The 16168-nt window shown below is 47.0% G+C and overlaps 1 protein-coding gene across 2 annotated transcripts in view; it reads left to right on the top strand.

The window, feature by feature from the left end:
- The window catches only part of CASS4 (Cas scaffold protein family member 4), a 31309-nt gene that overhangs the window by 1201 nt on the left and 13940 nt on the right, over positions 1-16168 (top strand). Inside the window, exons 1-2 of one of the 2 annotated variants that reach the window (XM_019726106.3) lie at positions 7511-7654; positions 15139-15558. In XM_019726106.3, the coding sequence (XP_019581665.3) occupies positions 7637-7654; positions 15139-15558 (438 nt within the window). In that variant the 5' untranslated portion in view covers positions 7511-7636. Of the gene's footprint in view, positions 1-7510; positions 7655-15138; positions 15559-16168 lie in introns of those variants that run through there. The other variant, XM_019726105.3, reaches the window with a different exon arrangement.

Genomic DNA, 16168 nt, shown 5'->3' with positions numbered 1-16168 from the left:
AAGTAGAACAGGAAAACAAGGACTGAGACGATGACTAAATGGGGAGCCTGCTTATACAAATTAAATATGTGTTATTTATTATTACCGTAGTAATTATAGGTGCCGTTAGTGACATTTATAGCTCAGTAACCCGGGACACCCTCTCCTATACAGATTGTGTGCATATGTCTTAGCTGCTATATTGCACCCAGCTACTTTCTTTGAAAATTTCTTAGCCATTAGGAAAATGGAAAGCAAATAATTGAGTAAACCCCTGTGTGTCCTTTACCGAGCCTCACTGATTCCTGGCACTTTGTCACATGCATCTGTGTTTATTTGTATATATTTAGTCACAGGCACACACTTGGCTGTTGTTGATCTTGTCAAACTATTTGAAAAGAAACTGCCGCTGTAATGATACTTCACTGTAATGATACTATGTCCGCATGGCTCCTAAAAACAAGGACATTCTCCTACACAGCTCCAATATCATTATCACACCCGAGAAAATTTACCGTTGAATGAATCATGCCATTCTGATATTCAGCCCACATTCCCATTTTCCAAAACTCTCCCCTCCAGCTCTTTTTGGCTGTTGTTATTTGTGTGTTTGTCTGTTTTTTCGATCCAGGATTCATTCCAGGGTCACACATTGCGTTGTTTGTCAGGTCTCCGTCGTCCTTCATCGAGAACAATCTGCTACGCTTTGTCTTTCATAACATTGATTTTTTCCTGAACATCCCAGATGTTTTTATGGTCCCGACTTCTTTTTATGTATGTACCACTTATTCTGCCTAACTAATTTCCATAGCACTTCACAATTTGTGATTAACATGAACATACGCATGTAACTTATAGTTGATATTCCCGGCATCCCATGAAGTCCTATTATCAATGTTAAACAGATAAGAATAGCTGGCACGTGCCGGCTACCCACCTGCCAGGCCCGGTGCTCAGTGCTCTTACTTGCATTTTCCTTTGCAGCCTCATGTCTCCATGACGTAGAGGTGTTAGTCTTATCCCCATTTTACAGGCAAGGAAAGGATCCCTTGACTTGCCAGGGTCACCCACTAGTGAGTAGAGAGTGTAGCGCAGGCAGACAGAACCCAGAGCCCAGCTCTTAACCAGCTCACTACATTCTGACCCTTAGACCAGGGGCCAGCAAACTCCTGAAGACCCAGATCGTGTTTTATGCTTTGAGGGCCGCTTATGATCTCTGTTGCACATTCTTGTTTGTTTTTACAACGCTTTGAAAATATAAAATCATTCTTAACCCTCCGATTGGGTCATCTGGATTTGGTCCATAGGCCATAGTGGACAGCCCACGTCTTCCTTGAATGGCGTCTCAGCTCATGTGGGCTAAGTCCGCCCAGTAATCACATACATACCAGGGCAAGAACCCCAGTCTTCAACTCCCAGTCCAGGGGCAACCTCAGCTCATGGTTTCTTAGGTATCCCTCCCGAACTGTCAGAACACGCAGACGATACTATACTTTTAAAAGGCTTTACACAAATAGGAACAGTAACCGAATGATGGTTGAGCTTCTGGCCTTTTACAATGAAAAGCACATATTTCCATTCCATTCATTTTAGCACCGTCGATCTACCTCGTTATTTTTAATGCCTACGTCGTTGTTCGATTGCTTTTCAAATGGTAACGCAATGCTTTTCGGGGTCATACCGCGTAGGTGCTTCTCAGCTTAGGTGACTCTGCCTTTACAGCACTTTCAGTCGGGGCACCCAGGTCACCTTGCAGATCCTGAAGTTGGCCTGTGTTCACTGGATGGTGGGCACTGACTGCCCTTCCCAGCCATGCCTTAGTGGTGTTGTTGGCTGACCAAAAGTTCCAGGTCAGTGGAGCTTTCACCTTTGTGCATGGCAGATTTCGTGGAATTCATCTGGCTTCCATTATGTTTTTCCTTAATTGTTTTATACAACAAGGAGAAAACTGAAAAACAAACATCATGTTATTAGTGATAGGAAACGCTGGCCTCAAATAGTACGATTGCAACAACAGTAGAAATCATTGTGCAGAGTTAGGTGTTAGATTCACCTAACTCTTTCATGGGCTCATTGGACTGTCGCTGGTTGACTCCATGTTTGGTGCCACTCAAGAAATGCTATGAAATTAGGTCTGAAAGACAAGGTGAATATGTGGTTTCATTATGTGTAAGTCCTTGCTTTGGATTTTTGGTAGTTCGAAAAGTGCCTTGTTTGTGAATATGGAGTCTGCATAACCGTTAGTGATTCAGTCCTGTTTGTGGCAAATTGGGTTTACGTCTGAGTGTGTGTGAGTGTGTGTGTGCGTGTGTGTGTGTCTGCGTGCACACACCAGTAGAGGTGGTCTTGAAATTAGCATCTTGGTGCATAGACACCTTGTCTCACTGGGGCAAATGCCCAGGAAGTGAAGGAGGATGACTGAGCCACTTTGTTTCTGAGTGGGGAGCAGTTCCAGGCTCCCCTTGTACCTTGAGCAGCTCTGAGATGGTCAGCACGGCGTTTTATACTGTCTTTGTCGAAGAAGGGTAAGTGGGATCACATGTGATCGCCTGTGGAGAACTCGCCGGGGCCCCAGGCCTCGCCTGATCCCACTCCTGCCAGCTCCCCTGCCTCCGTGCCTTTCCCTTCACCCCGCGGTCGCCTGCTTCGGAATGCTCCTCGCTCACGGACGCTGGATCGCATGGGTCCTGCACTCCAGCACCTCCCCCTCCCGGAGGCCTCTCTAAACCACCCTGTCTAAATCGCCTCCCCTTCCTTACACACCCCGTCACTCTCATCGTCTGTCTCGTCTTTACTTGCCAAGATCTGAAATTGTCTTGCCTTTGTCTCCCCCTCTGCAAAGTCAGCTCTGTGAAGGACAGACCGGCTTTCCTGTTCAGCACTGCATCTCTATGCCTAGAGTAGGGCCTGCACTTAGTAGATGCTCAATAAGTGCTTTGTGTTGGTATGTGGGGACGAATGGGAGGTTACAGGAAGTGCAGCTGGAACCCTGTGACACAGCCCTGCCTAGGGGACAGGAACGGCACTTCCGAGTTGTCAGATGTCTGGAAGCAGCGGTTGTCCCCGGCTCGCAGCTCTCTGACCCCTACCTGGCCCCAGCCTGTCCGACATTCAGCCTAGATTCCTGAGACTTGGCCCATTCCTTCTGCCATAGTCAGATGCTGTCTTAGATCTGAGCCTTTGCAGTTGAAGTCAAGGTTACAGGGCTTGAAGTCAAGGTCCCAAGGACCAGGGGCTGCCCTCTGACCTTGTCCAGAAGCTTCATCCCTTCACCCACCTCACAAGGCAAAACAGCCCAGGCATAGCACCAGCTTGAAAATACAACTCACTGTTCATTGTTCAGCCATTCACCCAACACAGTTACTGGGCTCTGGAGGTTCCGAAAGTCAGTAAATGAGTAAATGGACACAGTGATTTTGGGTGGGGATAACTGCCATAAAGAAAAGAAATCAAGGTGATCTGGTAGAGCTGATGGCCACAAAGGGCCTGTCTGGAGGCCTGAGAGATGGGAAAAGCACTGCAGGCAGAAGGGACAGCAAGTGCAGAGGCCCTGCAGTAGGAGTGGATTCAGCAGAATAAAGTATCCATGAAAAAACCATTGTGGTTGGACCAGAGTAGACAAAGGAAGAGGGTGGTAGGAAGTGAGATTTCAAAGGTAAGCCAGGGGGCCCTGTTAGAACTTAGAAGTGCCTCCTAATTGGCAAGGAAGCCACTGGCCTATTTAAAGCACGAGGTGACATGGTCTGATTTATGTTTTGAAGCTGCTATGCAGTAAGTGGACTGTGAGTAGGAAACAACAGAAGCAGGATATGAGTTAGGAGACGGGGCAGGCGGCTTCGTCTTCCATTTCGGACGGAGCCGTGCTAGTCCCCGTGGACACTGAGAAGAATTGCTGGCTCCATCTTTTGAACAAAACAAAACATTTGGTGTTTGAGACTGTCCGGGGATGTGAGCAGAAAGAGCAGTAAATGATGTTGTGAATACTTGTATTCAACTACAAGTGCTATGTACCTTTTTGTTTTTTATTTGAAACTTTTTTTTTCTGCCAACCTTCCTTCCTTCCATTTTCTGTTGAGACAAACAAAACCTTTCGTTTAGTGAGCAGATATGGAGTGCCTACTCCGTTTCAGGCACTGTCCTAAAGGCCACAAAGAACAGAAGTCTCTAGTCTTCTTTCTCAATACTCGAAACATTGTCATTATAGTTAATAAAACAGCCATAACATTATATTATCCTTTTCCCTGCTTAGTAGCTTAATAACCGTTAATCTCTTAACATCTATGCTCTAGAGCTCACTAAAAAAAAAAAAAAAGAAAAAAAAAAAAAGCAAAGAAAGCTAAACAGAACACCAAAACCCCACGAGTTTCAAAGTCTGCTACAAAACTCTTCAAAGGCAAGTGGCCTACGCGATAATGAAATGGGGAAGTGACCATAGAAATGTAGCCTCGTCGTTTTGGAACCGTGATGACTAAGGGAGGAAATGACAAGTGCCTGGAGAGGAAATAACTTCAAAGAAGGAAGGTGGGAGCCTGGTAAAAAAAGATGCCGCTGAGACTGATATTCAAATGCTCCATCATGAGTTGCAAAAAGGGGAAATTACTATTTTAGGGATGGTTTCCAAGTTGTTCCTCATAAGCCTTTGTTGATGGGAATGGAAGAGGACCCCTGTGTAAGCCCCCGAGAACGGAGTGTCCAGCCACTGTGTGTCCTGTGGTACCTGGACTCGTACTGAGGCTTTGCCGCCTCTTAAAACGCCTCCAAACCACTGAAAAGTGACTCCTGGGCGAGTCTGGGCTCCTCATCCGGCTGCTTCCTCCAGAGAGAATTTCTCCAGACGTTTATAAGTTGGTGAATGTAAAGTGTTGCTCTTTTTCTTTAAACTGTTGCTTCTCCTTAAAATCAAGAGCAGCTTTTGTTAAGACCTGACCAGACAGTCAGTCATTGTGTGTGAAAGGGGGGGCGGGGGGGGGCAGGGGCGCTTTGGAAAAAGGGAGCAGTAGGGTCCCTCTGCCTTGGATGGTTTGCCACCTGGTTAACAAAAAGTAAAAAGTGCTTTGGGCTCAGGATTTAAATCCGCCCCGAGGTTGAAAAGGCAAGAGTCGCTTGCTAGGAGCAAGTACTTCAAAGTTGCTTCTTTCCTACATGATGTTCACCAAAGTGGGGGATCAACAAGCCCTGAGAAAGCAACAGGGCCGGTGACACACCTTCTCCCTACCGTTCCCTGTGGGGTCCCAGATAAGGCTTGCGATGAGTTTATCTGTAGCCCACTGTTGACAACAAGTAAACCCAGTGAGCTGGAATAAACGCACACCAACAGGATGGGAGGAAAAGAGCTTAAATAGCAGGTGGCCCCTTGCTTGCCTGGCACCCCTAAAAATGACCCCGGGAAATGGAGAATTCAGCAAACAAGCGAACCTTCACTCCTTTCTCTGTGATCCATTAAACAGCTTTGAACTCTTCCTAATCAATCAGAAACATCACACCCCGCAGGGACCTTGAGCCCTGGCACACGAGATGATTTTAGGTGCACTATACAGATAGAGCATTTTTTTTAAGGCTAGTTATGTATTTGAATGTGCATTAGGAAAAACTAAAACTAGCTGTCGTGCAGGGAGGCCTGCGGGGTCTCAGCTCCCGCTCCCCATACAAGAACGCAGGACATGGTGAGGCCAAAAAGGGACACCCACGGAGCCATAGGTAGGGGAGTCATGCCACTATATTCTCACTGGCGGCTGGGTTCACACGACGTGCGACCTGCTGTCCGCTTTTCTGCAATCTGCACCCCGCACTCCGCCGCTTGCTAGCTCAGCCACCATCTTCTTGCTAGCCCCCACTTTCCTGCTAGCGTAGCCACAGCAGTTATATTAGTGGCCAATGGCTCACTGGTTACAGCTGACGGCCAACTAGCCACAGTTGATGGCCATACAATCACAGTTGATGGCCATTTACTACCTGAGCCAGCACCTTTCTATGTGAGGCCGAGAGCCTGGAACTGCTTTCTGGGGCTCTGTCCCCACACTAGCTCATCAAACTTGTAATTTGATAGGTAGCATTGCTTAGGGAGAGTGTGTTGTTTTTAATTGGCTTGGTTTCATGTTTTACTTATGTAAAACAAAAATGTACAGATGGCTCATGGATGTGACAGGAACATGTAGCTGACACATAAAGTTGAAGAAACAGTGACAAAACTTTCTCCTAGTTCGAGTTGGTAGAACTGCTTACGACCAATCAAATAACACACAACACCTTCTTTTGTCTCCATGCTTTTTCTTTCCGTGCCCACCTCCTCCACCTCCCCCAAAAAGAAAGGAAATGAGAAAGGAAAAGAACCTACCTGTTCTTTTCTTTCATCTTGCTATGGTTTTCATGAACTAAGAGATAACAGTAAGAAAGGAAGCCATGCAAAATACCGTCGCTGCAGCTAGATGGGTGGGAACCCTAAAAGCCCCCTCAGTTTCAGAGGAGGACACTGAGGACCGAGACATTCTCACTTACTTCCCTCCTCCCTCCATGAGTTTCTCACCAGCAAGGGCTGAATCCTCAACCACTCCCCTCATGCAATATTGCTCGAAACTGCTCTTTTCTTCCAAACTAAATGTCTTAAACAATAACCCAGGGCCTAGGCTAGCAAGGAGTGGACCTGAAGGGGGTGCGGTAGAGGTGGGGGAGACTCTCGGCTCTGGACCTCCAGGCTCTTCAGGCGACAGAGACAGTTTGGTAGAACGGGGACCATCTTGGGCCATATCCAAAAACATCGATTACTGGAAGGCCTGGGAGATCTCTCCTGTTGCATTCAATCCTGAGCTTAGATGAAAGGACCTGGTTCACCTCACTCCCCCCCAGCACGGGTTGTCAGACATACAGCAGGTGCTTAATAAGTAACTGTCGAATCAATGAAGCACTACAAGTGCAGTTAGCAAAATTCCCGTGAGTAGTATATTCAAACAAGCCTGTCTGCCCAAGCCCCAAACCGATTGGAAAACCACAGCGTGGCGGCGTCAGGAAAGAAAATGTTTCATTTCCACTGGGCAGCTTAGGAATTTTTTTCTGACCACAGACTCTTCCTCAAAGTCCCTTTAGTCGGCAGTGCCTTCTGCGGCGACGGAAGTCCCCGTAATGAGTGGCCTTTTCATCTGAAGCATCAAATTGAGGAATTCAAAGCTGGAGGGATCAGAGTGCAACGTTCTCACAGAGAAATCAGTTAGGGTTCGTGCTTATTCACAGAATATGCCATCATCCAGGGTCATTTTCACAGGTGTTAGGGAAACAAGGAATCCCTCTTTTATATAAGTTTTTCTTTTTCGCTCAATCACCTGTCACTTCCAAGGTCACCAGGTTTATTCCCTTCTGTGCTCCCAGTGCCTCCCGATAAATCCTCCGTGATGCCATTTGTATCCGGATGGATGGGAGGGAACCACAGGACATGTATTATGTAACCGGCCTCGCCCCCCCCCCCCCCACCCAGGGCCGTTGTTCTCAGCCCAGATCGCCTGACAAGGACAGCTGCAGAAAGAGCGCTGTTTGGGCACAAGTGTTGTAGACCCCAAACCTCACAGCATTCCAGCACCAACTAGTACAGAAGGTTTCCCTTCCGAAGCAGTTTCTGTCGGTGTTTCCAAGAGTGTGGAATAATCTTTAAAAATAATTTCTTTAAAGGATGAAGATGAAGGCGAATGTGAGTACCTGAGTCTCTCTCCTCTGGCATCCCTTTCCTGTACCTTTGGAATTGCTTGGGACTCTGACTTAACAGTGTAAAGAGGTCCATTACTTGTTGTTTCCATTTTTTTTACCCCTGAGTTAAGAAAGTAGGTTGTTTCCCAAATAACTATCACGCCACTGGAAATAGTTGGAAGTTGTTTTATGGGCCAAATTTTGAAACAAAAAAGAATTTATATTTTGTTTAAAAAGCTATGTTCTACTCAGTGAAGTTTTTTTTTTTTTTTAAGAGCTTAAATGTTACTTTGAATATCAAAGTAATTGGGAAAATGGAATTTCAGTTAAACGACTTCAGATCATTTTCTACACACTCTGGAGCCTCTCATGGAAAAACTTTTCAACTTCTGCAAAGGGGGAGCTGAAGCAGAAACTCGGGTATTTTGCTAGCCTATCTGGCAAATCAGTGTTAACCACAAAAAAGAGTTTTCTCTCAGCATCTCTCATTTAACGACTTCGCTAATTTGTTTTAGAAACAGCTCCAAGAGAACAACTCTTCATGTTGTTAAGACGATGCAAGAAATTACTTAGCTGTCACCTCCTTTAAAAAATTCTAAATATGTCTGAGAATGAAACGCAGACTAGTGTCTCAGCTGTGCAATACTGCAAACTAATTCCCTCAGTACGTCAGCCATGACACATTAAAGGGAAATCACTTTAATAGGGTCGCAAGTCTCAGGGCAAGTTCTGATGATGGAATACACCGCTTTACTCTCTTAAGTGACTCTCAGTTCTCTCTAGCTTGTGGAGTTTTCGTTTTAAATGTAAATGTTACTAAGGAAAGCTACTGAAACTCACAAGGAAAAAATAAAAAGTTAAGGTAATAGCTTCCTGGAAACTATTTCCGAGGGAGATGATAACCGAGGAGGCGAGGAAGATGAAGGGACAAACGGAAGACATTAAATGAGGGAGGGAAAGAGGGGACATGATGGATGAGGAGAGAAAAGGAGGAGAGATGGGCGGGTTGTCTGGTGTTCCCTTCTCAACTGCAGACCTCGTAGCGCCACTCCACGCGCAAGGAAAGGAGCAAAGGGTTATTCTCACTGCCTTCCCCAGTGTCACACGCATGCAAGACACAGCTGAGGTGTCCTGTGACTACTCTCCTAATTGTCGATGTTGGTGGCAGGTCCCCTCGTGGGAGGCCGTCCTGTCTGGCCTACTGTTTGTGCACAGGCCCCATGTCATTCTGCTGCCGACCAAAAGGGGAGGGGGCGCAGTGATGAGGGGGCAATGAGCCTCCCCCATCTTCCTGCAGACTCACTTGCTGCCTCTCTAACTTGCGGGGGCGCCAGGACAGAAAACCCGTTAAAGCTTCTTCCAGCCTAAACTGCTTCTGGATGCCCTGCAGCCAGACCCCGTTGATGGAATGGGTGTGTGGTGCAGAGCTCTGTGTGCCTTCCTGACAGCTGAGGTGCTGCTCTCAGCGAGCTGGCGAGAGAGATGCACTGATGGAGTCGGCTGCTTCTCAGAAACCCCTCGAGCACTTTTCAGCATCTTGGATGCGGTAAATGGCACAGGCCCGCTGAGGGTGGGGCTATGGCAGTTGTGTCCACCGTGTGAGTTGTCCGGAAGTTCACAGAGGGTTTCCGGGATACAAGATGCTTTTGTGCTCAAACTGCTTTCGGCCAAGACAAAGACTAACTGGGAGTCGAGGTTCCCTTCTGTCAAGTCTGGGAGGAGATGGGGCTGAAGGGGTCACAACAGGCGGGAGCTTATGTTCACCAACACAGAAGTCATTTTCTTCCAATAGAGCAGAACGCTTTTTTTAAAACTAGATTTTTATATTGAAAAAGCAGAACATGTACGCATGGCTTAAAGATTCAAACGGTGCCAATGAACACAGACTGAAAGCATGTTTGTTTTTTAAAATCCCAAATCTCTGTAGTTTCCTGGGCTCTAGTTACCCCGGCCAGAGGGGGAGCACCAACGATTTATCTAAATCTTCCAGGAAGATGCACAAATGGACACATACCATTTGCACAGTTTCTCATCTTACCTTTTAAAAAATTTAATACCATATTTTGGAGCTTGTTCCATTTCAGCTCACGTAAACTCTACCTTGTTCTTTTTTGATGGCTGTATACTATTCAGCTCTACGAATGTATTGTTATTTACCAGTGATTACATTTAAGTTATTTCCCAAATTCTTAGTGCAGGCTCTAATTCTGGTAAATAACCACACAACTTACCCAACCAAGTTAAAATGTTTTTATCAGCTTCCCATCCCTTTCTCCAGAGGCACACTCTGTGGTTCACTCACTTACAGAAACACACGTGCCGTCCTGTGGTGCAGTCTGTGCCAAACACTCCAATTTATAGGCTAACAGGGTGGACTCGGGAGTCAAAACTACCTGGGTCCGACTTTGGTTCTGTTTCCTGCTCTCTGAGCAACCTTGGAGTACTGACTCACCCTCTCTGTGCCTCAGCTTTCTCATCTCGTAAATAGGATAGTGGCATCTGCTTCACGGGATGGTGAACCTCAAGTGAGATTTTCAGTGCGAATTACTTACATCACATTACTATGTGATGCCTGGCTGAGTTGAAAACCTGTGAACTGTCCTTACTAATGAAGCACTGGGTAAATGGTAAACAATCAAACTACGAAGGTACCTAAATGAAAAGACATACAAAAGATCAAAGAGAATTTTTTTCTCTCGGATGAATTTATACTAGCTGACACATTAGTGAGTAAGAAGTCTGCAGGTTATGTAGGGTTTGCAAAGTGGAGATCCTTCCAGCTCTTTGCTGTGACCCCTTAAAACGTTTCTGCCGTTCTCTCAACTTTCCAGAGGTTGTCTCACAGAATGTTGTCACCCATCAAAAGAAGTGTTATGTAGATACTCCGTTTCTTCCTGGGGGGTTGTGCTTCCTCTGTCTGTCTTTCCTCTCTTGGAGAGTGTGGATGGGAAAATGAAGATGGTGAGGGGATTTGTCTTACGCGCTTGGAAACACTTCTTTCTTCCCCCTTTTTATTTTTTACTTTACATAATGAGCTTTTAAAAATGATGGAAAATAAACATTCACAAGCCAACAGATTGCACCACTCTCTCTGCTTTAATCCGTGTATTTACATAACATGAAATACTTCCAAGTACATTCAAGGGGAGAAGGCTGTCTTTAAAGATAATCAAAGAGCTTTCTCCCTTTTGCAAGGAGCCCTGTTGTTCTGAGCCTGGGCTCAGCCGCCTCCCCATAAAGAAAGACACATAAGGATAAGGGGCAGCCGGTTAGTTCCGTTGATTGGAGCGTGGTGCTAATAAGACCAAGGTTGTGGGTTCGATCCCCACATGGGCCCCTGTGAGCTGCGCCCTCCTTAAAAAAAAATTATATATATATATATATATATATATATATATATATATATATATATATATAGAGAGAGAGAGAGAGAGAGAGAGAGAGAGAGAGACATAAGAGACTATTTCACTGACCTCAAAGTAAAAGCTCCCATGTCCTGGGGAAGCCCTGCTGAGCTTGAGGGATTTGCATTTACCAGATAGCAAAGGATTTGAAATATTTAAGAAGGTTGTGGTTTAAATACAACTAACTATTCTGTCATGGCCCCTCATAGGGGAAGTAGGAACTCTTCCACCACCATCCTCTAAAACAAACTAGGAATTCCTGGAAGGAAGTCACGGAATCAGTGAGAAAGGAGGTAAAATGCCAAACACAGACCTTTTTTCAAAGAAGGATTTTAATAGAAGGAAGACGTCCATGTTGTTAGCAGTGAGGTTCCATGACGTGTTGGACAGGGGCCCAATGAACACTTGCCCCTCAGGGTTCCTTCCACTTACAATCTCCATCTCTGGTCTGGGGCACTTGCTCATCTACTACATCCTGCTGTGAGCTGGTGACCTCGTGGTCTGGTTGACCTTTCCCGGAAATGATGATATGGCTACTTTGATGGAAACCGTCTCAGGATCTCCATGCATCTATCCCCTGGCCACTAACTCACTTAATTTCAGGAGCACAAGTTGGAGGGGGAGGGGCGCTCGCCAAAGGAGGAGGAAGCAGGGTCACATGATGCTGCTCTGAGCCCTGTGAGGGGAAAGAGGGAAGGAGCAGGAGAGGGTAGACAGAGCCCCAGACATGAGCAGCTCACACATGGACTTGGCCGTGACATCGCATCAGCAGCTGCTGCTGGCTCTTTATGCAGGAGGCAAAGAACGTGGGGCCGTTCTCCCTCTGCTTCCTACTTTTTCTGGTCCATAGTGTGTTTGTCCTCCTTTCTTATAATCCTGCCTCTCTCTCAAGACTCACCTCAAAGGTTGCATGCAAATTGTCACCACCTCCTCCCTACAGCTACCCTAAATCCATCCTTCACCCTAAATCCATCCTTCACCCTAAATCCATCCTTCACCCTAAATCCATCCTTCACCCTAAATCCATCCTTCACCCTAAATCCATCCTTCACCCTAAATCCGTCCTTCACCCTAAATCCGTCCTTCACCCTAAATCCGTCCTTCACCCTAAATCCATCCTTCACCCTAAATCCATCCTTCACCCTAAATCCATCCTTCACCCTCGGCTGGGCTGTGAGCATCTCACCTTGGCTGGGCGCCTGGCTTCGCTTAGCCTCTTGGGCTCCACACGGGCTCCCCCCAATGCCTTTTCCACCCAGCAACCAGATATAAACCGCAGCCAATAAAGAAATCAAGCCCCACATCTTTTGCGAACTTCTCTCCAGGCAGCCTGCTCACTTTTCAGTTCCTTCAACACCCCACTCACTTCACACACGCTCTCCATCCTTCCCTCCAGCCCTCACACATTTCTTCTGCCCACATCATCTCTGCCCTGCTTGTGATCTGACTCACTCCTACTCACCCCCAGGTCACAACCTCCACAGCCCCACTCCCAGGGGAACTTTCCCTGAGCCCTCATCCCACCACCCCTGCCCAGCTGCACCCAGAATCGCCCGTAGCTCCCTGTGTCTTCCTTCATGGTTCTGAAGTAACACTCTCTAGAGGTGACCTTGAAAACAGGCGTTTGAAATATACGCCTATTTGTTTTAATAAATACTGTAAATGTATTTTCTCTTCCTTCTCAATCTCACTTTCTTTTCTCTAGCTTACTTTATTGTAAGAATACAGTATATAATACATACAACATACAAAATATGTGTTAATCGACTATGTTATCGGTAAGGCTTCCGGTCAACAGTAAGCCATTAGTAGTTAAGTTTGAGAGCAGGGGTGAAAGTTATAGGTAGATTTTTAACTGTGTAGGGGGTTGGTGCCCCTAACCTCCACATTGTTCACGGGTCAACTGTATTTATTTCTGATTTGATTGGCGTTTGTCTCGTCCACTGGAATGTGCATTGGCATGAGATTGGGAACGGTTCTGTTCAGCGCTGTATCACCAGCAGAGCACTGGGCACATAGTGGAGGCTCAATACAGGCTTGGTGAATGAATGAATGAATGAATGAATGAATGAATGAATGAATGAATGATGAATGGCCTCCCAGACTCCTCCAATTGTAGCTAGTGGTGCCCATGGCTCATTGCTGATTCCATTTAGACCAGCACATGGCATCTGGCCGTTGTGTGACGGTCCCCAGAGAGGTTGCCATCACTGTGAGAACAAGGAGTGTCTTTTTCTTTGCCTTTGTTTCCCTAAGCTCCTTCCCCTTCTTCCGTCCGGATCCTTATGCATTTTCCTTTCCCCCCTCCCAGCTGTTGTACAAAGATGAGCGTTTGGGGGCAATGCCCTTTCTGGAAGTTGGTAAAGAAGCTTTTTTCCATCGAACCCAGAATCTAACTGCCTGTGTGCCACAGGGAACACAAATAGGAACACAAATATAAACACGCACCCTTTTCCATTTCTTAATATCTACACACACGTCTCCAAATGAACACCCTATTTGTAAAACTGCCCTGTGAGTGGCCTCGGTGATGACTGCAGTTGCTACTAGGTTCCTTTGACGAGGCTTGTCAGTTGCTCCCATGCGTTATCTACACAGAGGCCGGTACAGTGCCAGGAACAGAGATGCAGGATATTGGCGGCTGGGGCTACTTCCTGTTCTCCCCACACTGTGGGGCGGAGCCTAGCCGCTGGGGTCAGGCACAGCCTCTGCAAGTGGTGACTTGAGCTGAGATCTGAAGGAAGAGGAGCCAGTCATGCAAAGATCCCATGAAAGAGTGTTCTGGGCAGAAGCAATAGCAAAGGTAAAGGTGCTGAGGTGGAAGCAAGCTTAGCACGTCCGAGAGAAGTAAGAAAACAGCGTGGCTGTGGGGGAGTTATAGGAGGAGTCGTGGGCGGAGACATTAATTGATTGCATGAGGTATGCACACAGCGCATGCCAAGTATGACAAAATACCATACCGACGGGAACCATGTGATAGCAACATATTTAGGGTTTTCCTTTGCTGGGAGCTTCCTTCCTTTAAGGTAAGGGCTGCTGCACTATAGACAGTAGGCCGGAAGTACAAAGGAAGCCATGTATGTCTCCAGAGTAAGACTACTGCTGTCCATCTTGGAGGATGCCCACTGAGTAGATGACCATACGAGCCCACTGTTTTTTGGAAAAACATCCCTGTGCTTCACAATAGGCAAACGCACTAGCTGAGCCGATGATATTCTGGGCCCTTCTGAGGGTGGGCAGAGGGTCCACATGGGAGAACCGTGTGGCGGACGGAAAGAGCATGGGTCTGAGAATTAGGGAGGCTGACTGGGTTTTGCTCCTGGTCCCTGGCTGGGACCATACATAAGTCACTAACCCCCTGTGCCTTTGTTTCATGGGCTGCGCATTAATGAACATTTATTGAGCGTCTCCCAACCACCTGAGTCCATCCTTGATGCTGGAAACAGAATAGCAAATAAGCGAGATAGGGTCCCAGCAGTCATGGAACTTCCCATCCAATTCGGGAGAAAAATAAGAAGAACCAGATAAAGTGCAATATAATAATTATGACAGTAACAGCCAACCTTTACAGAGCACTTACTAAGTGCCAGGTGCTGTTCAATAAGTTGTATATACATATCAACCCATTTAATTCTCACAATAACTCCATCAGATAAGATATTAGCAATGTTCCCATTTTACAGACAAGGACACTGAGGCCTAAAGAGAGTAGCTAATTTGCACACAGCTCGGAAATCACAGAGCCAGCATTTCAACCCAACTATGCGCGACGCTGCCCTCAACTATGTAAGGATGAGGGTCAAGGTCAGGACAAGTTAAGTCAGGACCACGAGAACATATTAGGGAGACTGGACCTGGCCTCAGGGTGCAGGTAAGACTTCCCTGAGGATGTGACATGCCACCTGAGCCCCCAAAGACGGGTAGGAATGAATCAGGGAAACAGCAGGGCTAAGAAGCTCTGGCTGGAGGAAAGGACATAGGTAGCAGCCGCGCATGTGCTCCAACGTCCGCAGGGCAGCGGTGTGGGTGCAGTGGCATTGGCACTGGCAATAACCATGGTGTCTTCCTCCCCTCCCACCCCCAGACACTCTTGGCCAGGGCACTTTATGACAATCGCGCTGACTGCTCTGAAGAGCTGGCTTTCTCTAGAGGAGACATCCTGACCATTCTGGAACAAAACATGCCGGAAAGCGAAGGCTGGTGGAAGTGTTTGCTCCACGGGAGGCAAGGCCTGGCCCCTGCCAACCGCCTCCAAATCCTCACGGAGGCCCCCGCAGACAGGCCCTGTCCCCCTTTGCTGAGAGGCCTGGAAGAAGCTCTCGCCAGCAACGAGGACACCCACATGCCCACCCCGCTCAAGGCCCCTCCTTCAGGCCCCATCTATGAGCAGATGAAGAGCTGGGTGGAGGGACCCCTGCCACCCACAATCCAAGTCTACGAATTCCCTGACCCACCTGCCTGTGCCAGAATCGTCTGTGAGAAGACTGTGAGCATCCCGAGACAGGTAAGCATGTTGCCAAATGAAGAGGTAGGACAAGTGCCATGTAACACCCAGGGGCTTACCCAGCTCTTGAATCACCACTGTGCAGTAGATCCAATGGGCAGAATGGAAACCAGACCATTGGTGTGGTCGGGCGAGCTTAGATTTGGCCCCGGGTCAGTTGTCATTCATTCTCTCGGTCCCCCTGTGATTCCCCAGCTCTCCAGGAACCCATGCTTTGTGGGAAACTGAATGCTTAGTCCAGCTGTGCTCAAAGCATTACAGATGTTCACGGTGGTCTTTTCTTACCCTGGGAAGGAATAATAGGATTGCTAATGATAAATGGAGGTGTTGAATTTCCATGGGCTCAAAGGCAAGAAATTACTCAAATTTAAAATGTTTGGGGCGGCCGGTGTGCTCAGTTGGTTAACAACAAGGTTGTCAGTTCAATGCCCACATGGGCCACTGTGAGCTGCGCCTTCCACGACTAGATTGAGACAATTACTTGACTTGGAGCTGACGGGTCCTGGGAAAACTCACTTAAATAAATAAAAGTTTTTGAAAAATGTATATTTCCTTCAATTCAGAAACTTTACTTCCAGAATTGCTCCAGAAATACACAAGTAGGCAAACC

This window comes from Rhinolophus sinicus, chromosome 13 (genome assembly GCF_057876585.1).
Source record: "Rhinolophus sinicus isolate RSI-liver-muscle chromosome 13, RSI-T2T, whole genome shotgun sequence".
In the NCBI taxonomy this organism is placed as follows: domain Eukaryota; kingdom Metazoa; phylum Chordata; class Mammalia; order Chiroptera; family Rhinolophidae; genus Rhinolophus; species Rhinolophus sinicus.
Note: the sequence above shows the minus strand (reverse complement) of the source record. Positions and strands in the feature narration are given on the sequence as shown.